General features: G+C 59.8%; 1 protein-coding gene across 2 annotated transcripts; it reads right to left on the minus strand.

Moving 5' to 3' along the window:
• Positions 1 to 16: 16 nt before the first annotated feature.
• On the minus strand, positions 17 to 9,268 carry CHTF18 (chromosome transmission fidelity factor 18). 2 transcript variants are annotated; one of them, XM_006913996.3, is made up of 22 exons: positions 9,080 to 9,268; positions 8,669 to 8,863; positions 8,430 to 8,580; positions 8,088 to 8,256; positions 7,588 to 7,680; positions 7,437 to 7,489; positions 7,159 to 7,297; positions 6,375 to 6,584; positions 5,752 to 5,849; positions 5,342 to 5,465; positions 5,101 to 5,252; positions 4,825 to 4,918; positions 4,361 to 4,459; positions 4,154 to 4,284; positions 3,710 to 3,881; positions 2,604 to 2,828; positions 2,361 to 2,510; positions 2,146 to 2,276; positions 1,229 to 1,373; positions 980 to 1,111; positions 506 to 563; positions 17 to 425 (listed from the first exon to the last, which is right to left on the minus strand). In XM_006913996.3, the coding sequence occupies exons 1-22, from the start codon at positions 9,168 to 9,170 to the stop codon at positions 289 to 291; spliced, it is 2,949 nt and encodes a 982-aa protein (XP_006914058.1). In that variant the 5' UTR covers positions 9,171 to 9,268; the 3' UTR covers positions 17 to 288. The 2 variants fall into 2 exon arrangements, with proteins under 2 accessions (XP_006914058.1, XP_006914057.1); XM_006913995.3 differs by having other exon boundaries at positions 7,159 to 7,303; positions 9,080 to 9,267.
• Positions 9,269 to 9,490: the final 222 nt, after the last annotated feature.

A 9,490-nucleotide genomic window follows, 5' to 3' on the forward strand; every position in this document is an offset into this window, starting at 1 on the left:
TGACTTTTATAAAAACTTTCCAGGATGTCTGTGCTTTTATACATTTTCTAATGAAAAGAAAGCAATGCCAGGGCATCTGGTATTGATCTGGGGATATTCAGCATGACCACAGAGTGTCAGTCATGATTTCAGGGTGTCTGGAGTGGACACCAGGGGTCTGGTATGGCCTCAGGGCATCTGGCATGGATCTAGGGGTCCAGTGTGGACCAGGGCATCCAGCGTAACCCCAGAGAGTCCAGTGTGGACTGGGGTGTCCAATGTGATCCCATGGCATCTGGTGTGGCCCGGCTACAGCAGGTCCCTGATATGCAGGCTGCGCCGAACAGCATTGGATACGCCCTCCTTGAAGCGGAACCAGACGTCACTTCTGCCCACTGCAGTGCCCATGCGCCGCTCAGCTGCATCCACCTCAGGGGCTGTGTCCTCTGTGGGGGCCATAGGGTTGATCTTCTGCCCGAATCCAGCCCCTCCCTCTACCACTTCTGCACCCCGCCCCCACACATACCTGTGCTTAGGGCTGCTGCTTTTCTGACAACCACACGGCCGAAGAAATCTCTCTCCGCCTGAAAAGAGTGACCGGTCAGGCTCATGGAGACAGACCCATGGAGGACACTCCATGCCATGAGGGACGATAGGTCTCACGGAGACTCTGAGCAATGGCCCACGTCAGGGGAGTAGACACCTGTCCTAGCCCCCTACCCTCATTACAAGCTGACCTGCTCAGCAAGTATTCTCTCTGTCCCTCACCACCCTCATAGCCACCTGCTCCATCAGGGTCATGGTCAAGGCAGAAGGTGCCAGCAGAGCCCACCTTCCTTCCCAGAAGAGAAACTGAGCCTAGGTGGATTCCCATCTTGCTGAGCAGCAGGGAGCTGGACCTTTAGGCAGACTCCTCAGGAATTAGAACCCTCCTACACCAAGGTCACCCAGCCTCACCCTGCCCCACCTTCACAGCCACTTGTCACCCCACTCCCCGCACCTGGTCCTCCTGGGCAGCTCTCTTCAGGATGCGCTCCAGCCACTGTTCATGGCTGCGTGGGGTAGGCGGCTGTATCCCTTTTCCCCCAGCATCCCCCTGTGGACTCTCGGTCTTGGGGGGCCTCCCGTCTACCTGCAGGAAGTTGGTGCAAAGAGAACTGATGGGGCAAGGCTGTTCAAGGGGCAGTGTCCACTCCGAGGGCACTGTCCTACCAGGTCCTGCTCTGCCCCAAGCCAAGATTGGGCTCACCTGGGAGCTGTCCCTATCCCGGGCCAAGGCCTCTGCCCGCCGCATCTTCTCCACTTCAATCTCGTGGGCAATGAGCTGCTTGGCCTGGTAGGTGAGGGGCTTTCGGGCAGGCAGCTCAGGAAAGCGGCACACCTCCTCCACGTTCCTGCTCTCAAGGTGGGTGGGGCAAGACACCCGGGCACCCACTCAGTAGAGACAGAGCAGGGACAACCCACCAGACTGACTCCAAATGCTAGAATGTGAAAGCTGCAGGACGGGGTCCAGTTCTGGCTCTGCCATGGCCTAGCCCCAGGCCAGCAGGGAATTATCCCTGAGCCTCAGTATCCCCAACTGTATATTGATATGAGAAGTAACCTCCCCAGGGCTGTAGCAGGAGAAATAAGACAACAGGGCAGGGCTGGGGCTCAGGCTGGGCTGCACGATCAGGAACCACCACCACTGCCTCCTTGCTACTGGCACAGAGGAATATCTGCATCCCAGATACACCAGGGCCCTTGCTGGGCAGCGGGACCATCTCAGGATGGAGAAAGAGCGCTGGGGAGCATAGCCCCAAGACCTGAGGTTTACTGCAGAGCCTCTCACTGCTCCACTGTCCCCCAGGGGCCACCTCAGAGGGCCCCTGGGGGACAGTGGAGCAGTGAGAGGCTCTGCAGTAAATCTCAGGTCTTGGGGCTATGCCTGGAGGGCCCCTGGACAGTGGAGCAGTGAGAGGCTCTGCAGTAAATCTCAGGTCTTGGGGCTATGCCTGCCCTGGGGCCACCTCATAGGCACATCCGAGAAAGAGCTGAGCTAGAACTGACATACCCCCAAACTCCTAACAGATGGGGAAACAGACTCACAAGTCTCACCAATGCCATGCTTTTAGATTTCCAGCCCAGCCTCCCGGAACCCCCACTCCAGGTACTGTGCAAACTCACGGTTCCAGCCTATAGACATACTGCCCATCGGGCGTGCGCTCCTGGCGGTAGGTTAGGCTATAGGCAAGCATGGTGCCCACAAGGCTACCCAGCTGCAGCTTCTCACGGGTGCTGTACAGCTGTGTGCTCACCTGTGGGCAGATGGGCAGCGCTAAGCACAGCTAGGGGTCCTGTCCCATTAGAAGCTACCCGCTACACTTGAGTGAAACACTCACAGGGCGCAGCTTAGGCACAAGGATGTCCAGGAGAAGGCAGAGGGTGTCCAGGACAAGGGCTTGGGGCGAGGTTTGGCTGCGGGTGGCCGGTGTGATACCTGACACCAGTGTCTGAATCAGGTTCTGCACCCGGCTTATCCGGTTCTGGGCCTGGAGTGGAGGGTGAACCAGGATCAGGTCAGCCAGGACCACCCCTCCAGGACCCTAGGCTCAGCTTGGACAGGAGCAGGGTGCAGAGCGTACCTCCTGCTGACTACTTGGAAAGGCGATCCTTGGCACGTGGCTGGAGGCGAACAGCACGTGGAAAACTGCAGGCAGGAAAGGCCGGTAGCGCAGCAGCTGGAAGCTCTGGCCATGGTGGGCGGCCTGGCCCAGCAAGTCCTCAAAGGCTAGCCAGTCAAGCGCCACGCACACGGTGCCAAGGCTGGAGTCCCGCAGCCGCAGGCGAAGGAAGTTGTCAAACAGGCCCTGTGGGCAGCAGGTCCCTGAGCCCCTCCAGCCTCATAACCCCCCAAAGCACCCACTGGGACCCTTCACCACCCAAATGCCCTGGCAAGTGTGGGGTCTCAGGGCAGCAGCAAATACCAGCAAGTAGCCATAGGACCCTGAGGGGAGAACAGGAAGGCCTACCTGCTGCCCCCACTCTGGTTTGACCAAGACGTGCAGGAGAGAGCCCCCAACTCCCAACCCCTCCCTTTAGGAAGTTCTGTCCACCAGAATTGAGGACAGAGCCCTCCGCTCTCCTTCCATACGGGAATCCCACCCCCTCCCGCCACCACTCTGTCCACCGCACTGTGGATTTCCGGATTTGCACGGATCCCTGGCCATTAACACAAAGCTGCTTAGTTAGGGAGGCAGCTTAGGCCAGGCTTTGTGGGGGGACAGGGGGGCATCTCTGCCACCTGCTCTGGCCAAAATCTCACCCCACCTGCTCTCGAACCCACATGTCCCCATTACTGTAGCTCACGTCCTCTCCCAGCCACTGGGTCAGGCCGCCCAGCCACTGCCACTGCCCCTCACACTGATTTACACCTGGCAGCCAGTGATCCCATCAATCGAACAACACCCCACCACCCACCTCATCTCCCACAAAGCCTATGCTAGCCATTCCCCTCCTGGTACCAGCCAGCCCTTCCTCTGGCCCTCCATCCTGCTCACAGTCCCCTCGGAAGTCTCCCTGATGCTCCATGTCTGCCTCATCTCACTCTCATTCCACCTGCTTCTCCTCCAGCTTAGCACCATCTGAATCATCTCCCACTCACCGTCTGGGGATGAGGGGACATGGCCAGGTGCTGGCCTCCTGCCTCCCCACCAACCCCCACCCTGGAAAGATTTGAGGTAGTGATTACCTGAACCATCTTTTCATGCTCGCCTGTGGAGGCGGCCACATGCAGGATGTGGTAGAACCGCTGTGCGGCCATGGTCAAGGGTGCCTCGGCAGCATGGGGTCCCCAGCCCGTGAGCCCGTCACCCAGCAGGAGCATGTGGGTGGGCAGAGTAGGGTCCTGGCCCACACGTCGCCTGCAGAGGGGGTACTGAGGCTGGAGTGGAGCCCCCACCTACTTTATTCCTCTTAGCAGTGCCCTCCCAACCTGAGGTGACCCTGGGGGCGGGGGGTCAGTGGGGGAGGCCGAGGCACAGCCCTGAAGGCAGGGCCTAGGCAGCCTTGGGTCTCAGTTGGCCAAGCGGGGTCCAGCCTGCACACGCAGGGTCTGGTGACCAGGACTAGGGCGCCACAGACATCCAAGCCAAGGCTGGATGACCTGCCCACTCATTTCGCCTACCCTGCCTACCTCTGGGCTCGAGGCAGCTGGAAGATCTCTTGCCACACAGAGAAGAGCCCCTTGCGCTGATCCTTGACGCCAACTTGTGTGGTCTGCACAGCCCGAACACTCAGCTCCCGCTGGCCCTGTCCATGCAGGAACTAGACACAGGGTATGGGAGGTGAGGGGTAGCTGCTCCCTGCTCCACCCCACCACAGCCAGCTGCCCCCTGCCCACCTGCAGGGTGTTGATGCAGGCACGGATGTCATTGTCTGTTTTCTCGCAAAGGGCTGCCAGCACACCTGGGTCGGCCTGCAGGCCTTGACGTACAGAGATCTACAGGAGGCAGGAGTGTGAGTGTCCACCTCCCCAGAGCCCCTGCCCTGTGGCTACCTCTTTCCTAGAAATAGGTAACAGCTCTTATCCTACTAGCGGGACAAAGGCTACGGATCCTGCTGACTGGCCTCGCTCCCCACTAGGGACCAACCACCACCAGAGACTAAAGTGATCCAGTCACCCTCACTCTCAGGACCTGGGCCAACCAGAGAAATGGGGTGCTGGGGACAGCAGAGGGAATGCAGCACTGGATGAGAGGGGAGGGGTGATTGAGACCAGGACAAGGACCATGTCCCCCCACTCCATTGTCAGCCATGCAGCCTGGGCCCTGTGCCACTCCCATCCTGCCCACCCCCCCCACTGACCTCCTGCAGTCTCTGCACAAGCCTGGAGGGCAGTGTGGGTGGGAAGTGGAGCAGGAAGGCCTGCTGCTTCAGCTGCCGCAGGGAGGGTGCAAACCTGTGGGATGGGCATGGAGGGGCTGGGGGGGACCTTAGTGCCAAATCCCAGCCTCAAATCTACTAGGTGGCTGGGAGGGGCATGGTCATGTCCCCCCAGGGGACCTTTGCCCTCCTGTGGAAGCCCCGCCCAGCAGAACCCCTCGGTCCCCTACCCCCAAGACCCCACTCCACCCCACTCACTGGTCATTACAGATGCAGATAACTGGCCTCATCAGGAGCCCTCCCTCTGCCCGCCGCCGCCGCCCCCTGCCCGCTGGCACAGCCAGGTCCCCAGGCTCTGCCTCCTTTGGGCCCTTGCGGTCGATGATGCTGAGGAGCACATTGATGGAAGCCTGGGGAGACATGCATCAGGTGCAATGAGCCACAGCTCCCATTGCTGGCCCACCCACCCACCCACCAGGCAATAATCCAGGAGGCCCACCATGGGGGCCCCATCGATTTCGTCAATGACCAGGCAATTAGGCTTCCCACCAGCACCCAACACCGACTCCATCTGCGTAGCAGCCTCGATATGCGTGCGGAAGGCCTCAGGGCTGCGGTCATCACTGGAACCATGAGGCGAGGCAGGGGCTATCGGGGCAGTTGTGGCCTGGGCCAGGGCAGCAGCCAGTGCCCCTGGCAGGACGGTCCTCCAGGGCCGTGCTGCCACACTTACACCTTAAGAATACCACACAAGAAGACCCCAAATCCCAGTGACCCGAGAAGGGGTGTGGTCCACAGCCAGTGTCCCTGGGATCCCAGCCCCACCTCTAATCCACTGGTGTCCCTGACTCAGCCAGACACGTCAGGACAGAAGAGAAACTCAGTGACTAGGCCTTCCCTTCCACTCACCTTGCATTCATTTCTACCACACAGTACCCAGCATGCCTTGCAATCACATGGGCCAGAGTGGTCTTGCCCAGCCCTGGAGGTCCACACAGCAGCGCCACCTACAGCCCAGATATATGAAAACATGCTGCCGCCTACACCACTTTAGGGAGTTCCTGGGCCCAATCACAGAGGCTGAAAATCCTAGCCTGTGAGGCTTTGGCACTGGGAGATGAGTCCCCACCCCATTGCAGTCACCAAACAAGAATACCAGCATGTTCATGGCTCAGAGTCAGTGCTTCAGAATGAGAAAGCCCTACATAAATCAAGTAATAGAGGAACCCAACGGACGCAGCTGTTACTGACATGACTGACCCCCTGAAACCACTTACTGTCCACTACAATCATCTTTCGGGAGGTGCAAGGCCCTTCAAGGAACACTGACTCTACCTGAGTCATCACAAGAACAACTCAAGTCACACTCGTGTCATTGACATCCTACACCAAGACCCTGACATCATCATGCCCACAGCTTTCGGGGCAGTAAATGTGTGTGCCTCATGGCCCCCAAAAGCTACAAACGTGCCAGCCAATGAGTATAACCCCTGGGATAAGAGAAGTATACAGTGCAGCCAAATGGGGCTCACCTTCTGCCGGGGCCGCTGGCTCGGGTCCAGCTCAGCCTCCAGCATCTCTTCTAACACCTGCTCGTGGCTTTTCCACTTGCTGGAGGCTGTGGCCTCCTTGCCAACCCGGACCGGCTCCACACTGGGCCTGGGCTTCCGGGCTGGCCTCTCTCGGCCGAACACCACCAGGTCCCACAGCTTTAGCCACTTGAGGAGGCAGCGGTTGGTGAACTGCAGGAAGGGAGGCATTGCCTAGGGGGACCACCAGCACCAAAGATTCCCAAGGCCTGACCCTTATGCTGTTATAAGCTTGGGGACACACGGGGACGCTGAGGCTGTGACAAGTGACTGGTACCAGTCACCCTGCCAGTGAGTGGCAGAGTGGGGCTCACAAAGGGGCCTCTGTCTCCATAAGCCCTGGTCCTAACTTCTCCAGGAGTCCCCGCTATCATCAGGGATGATCCCAGGAGCATCAGCTGCTGAGAGAGCGGGAAAGGAAACAGAGGCTCCAAGCCGGGGTGCCCTGGATCCCCAGCCCACATCACAGGTTACCAGCAGCATGCTGGCATCATATCCACACTGGGACCCTGGGGACTCCCTAGGAAGTCCACCTGGCCTCCAGTCCTGGCTTCCTTTTCTGAGCTCTAATGTCCTGTCCCAATCTACAACTCAGCAAAGCTGATCAGAGCCCTGCCCTCCATCCCAACTGCCCCGTAGCTGTCAATATATGGTTTGGCTGGATCCTGAATTCCCCTCTCCTGGGAACAAGGAAGCCAGTCACACATAAGCAAAAACAAGGCCTCACGTCGTCACTGAGCAGTTCCGTGTAGTGCTGGGGCGCAAACTTGTCCACCCATAGGCAGTGCTGGGAGTCGTCTTGGCTCTTGGCTGGCTCCTCCTCAAGGGCCCCCAAGGACTGGGCCTCTTCCTCTATCTCCTCTGACCTGAGGCTAGAGAACATTGTGCCCTGAGCTCCTAGGCCTTAACCCCATGCAGGGGCCACCCCCTCCCAGAATTCAGGCTGGGGGTCAGCAGTCCAAGAACCGGTAAGGATCTCAGGGCCGGAAGGGTCCACTACATCACCTGTGCAGTGTATCTGAGAGCTGCTGTGCCTCTTCGAGCAATCGTTGCCGCCGCTGTGCAAGCAATAGGGATTAGGATCAAGATGGCCTAGCCAGCCACGGTCACCTGAGAGCTACCCCTTCCCCTCCCAGCAAACCCCAGCAGATCTCACCTCATTGTTGACCTGCTCCTTCAGAGAGGCGAAGGACACACCTAGCAAGTCCAGCTGGCCACGGCCACGCCACCGGATGTCCGGGAAAGGGCTCTGTGGTGGAGGAAGGGTAACAGTCACCTCTGGGCCCCTTCCAAGATCATAGGGTTACCCACAGACCCCCCTCCCAACAGTGCCCAGGGACCCAGGTGGTACTCCCTAGCATCAGCAAGCCAAGAGATGGAGAAGCCCCTCTCTAACCAGGGACTCCAAGGGGAAAAACCAATAGGAAAGGAGCGGCTCTAGAAGAGAGCAGAAGTAGGAGGAGGACGGGGAGGGAGAAGGGCAGGAGGAGGGAGACAAGGTGGATGACTGGAGGCCAGGTGGACTTCCTAGGGATTCCCCAGGGTCCCAGTGTGGATATGATGCCCAGGACCCTTTCCTGGGCAGCTTCAAGCCCATTTAACCGCGCAGGAGGATCATGAACCCCCACCTTCCTCTTATGGCCGCACAGCACCCACCTGTACCCCAGTTCCCACTGGGTCAGCCCGAAGCACCAGAAAGACCCGATCACCATCTGTTGAGGTCACATTGATATAGTCCTCCAGAATAGGGGGTCGCCTCAGGACAGGATTGTGGGTGGCTGGTGATGTCTGTATAAGACTCGTGTCAGCACCAGCATCCATGGGCCTAAGAAGGGACCAGGACCATCTTGGGACTCTTGCCTCCTGTTACCCTCAAGCGAGAGCCCTAGATCCATCCTCAGCAACCAAGCCCTCCTACAGGCCCCTAGCCCCAGGCCCTGTCCAAGGATCGAGATCCTTCCAAGTCTCCCTAGAACACCTGTGCCCCAAGACACACACCTCTCGCCCCACAGATCAGCGGGGATCTCAGGACTCGGTGGGGGGGTGATGTCCTGAGGAGAGAAGTCAGGAAGCGGCGGCTCTTCCATCTCATCCAAGCCGAAGTTCAGCCTCTTGACCGCCTCCAGCCTGGGCCGCTTGACCCTGGGGGCTGGGGACAGACACACACTCTGGGAAGGAAGAAAGGCACTTCCCATGCCTCAAACTCTACCCCTGTGCTCAGCGTTCCTGCAACATACTTTGGAGCAGGGGCCTGTCCCTCTGGACGTTGGTGGCCAGCTGCCTCTTCTTGGCACTGCCCTTTCGGTATTCTGAAGGTCCACCTGGAGTGCAAGGAGTAGCAACGTCCCCTCCAGCAATAGCCTCTTCGAAAGTAAGCCGGATCCGGCCCACCGTGGGCCGGGGGCTCCTGGAAGGTGACAGGGCCGCTGTCCCTGTAGGGAGAGAAGATTCACAGCAACCGCCTCAAGACAGCCGGCCTCCACACACAGCGGCGCTGGAAGGCCCTTCTCTCTCCAGCGCTTCCCCCGCCCCCCAGGTCGCTGCTGCCTCTGGCCTTCGCTCGCCTCCCCTCTTCCGCGAAGCCCTCGCAGACTCCCGGGGACGGACCAGGACTCTGTTCAGCTATGAGTGACGAGGCCTGCACCCACCTTCCAACTCGGCCAGCACCTCAAGCTCGGCCGCGAACTGGCTGTGGAAGTTGTCTTCGACGCCGTGCATCTCCTGCTCGTAGTCCTCCATGGCCGTGCGCACCCGCGGGACTTGCCTGACCCCACCACTCGCTCCGAACTTCCCGCGCGGCCGCTGTGCGCCTCTCCTACCCACAGCGTCCCGGCGCCTCCAATCAACGGACGATATGCCTGGCGGCGCTCGCCATTGGTCAGCGGGCGGGGCGGGAGCGGGGCTGTGCTCACAGGCCGGGCGGGGCCGAGTCAATGCTCTGGAGCCCGAGCGGCGGATTCAGGGAGCTGCTCATTGGCCCTCACTGTCGCCTGTCCGATTACGTAGGCGGGGCGTGGGCGGGGCTGCGCGCGCAGGCCGGGCTCCGCGGGGCGCGGCCC

Source organism: Pteropus alecto, unplaced genomic scaffold (assembly GCF_000325575.1).
Source record: "Pteropus alecto unplaced genomic scaffold, ASM32557v1 scaffold44, whole genome shotgun sequence".
NCBI classification, from domain to species: domain Eukaryota; kingdom Metazoa; phylum Chordata; class Mammalia; order Chiroptera; family Pteropodidae; genus Pteropus; species Pteropus alecto.

Bases quoted from the DNA above. Each gene is read 5' to 3' on its own strand.
- CHTF18 (XM_006913995.3), bottom strand. From the start codon at position 9,170: ATGGAGGACTACGAGCAGGAGATGCACGGCGTCGAAGACAACTTCCAC. The intron at 6,585-7,158 runs GTGAGGCCTTGT...CCCTTCCTGCAG, and splicing joins CGGAACTGCTCAGTGACGAC to TTCACCAACCGCTGCCTCCT. The intron at 1,112-1,228 runs GTGAGCCCAATC...AACTTCCTGCAG, and splicing joins GGGATAGGGACAGCTCCCAG to GTAGACGGGAGGCCCCCCAA.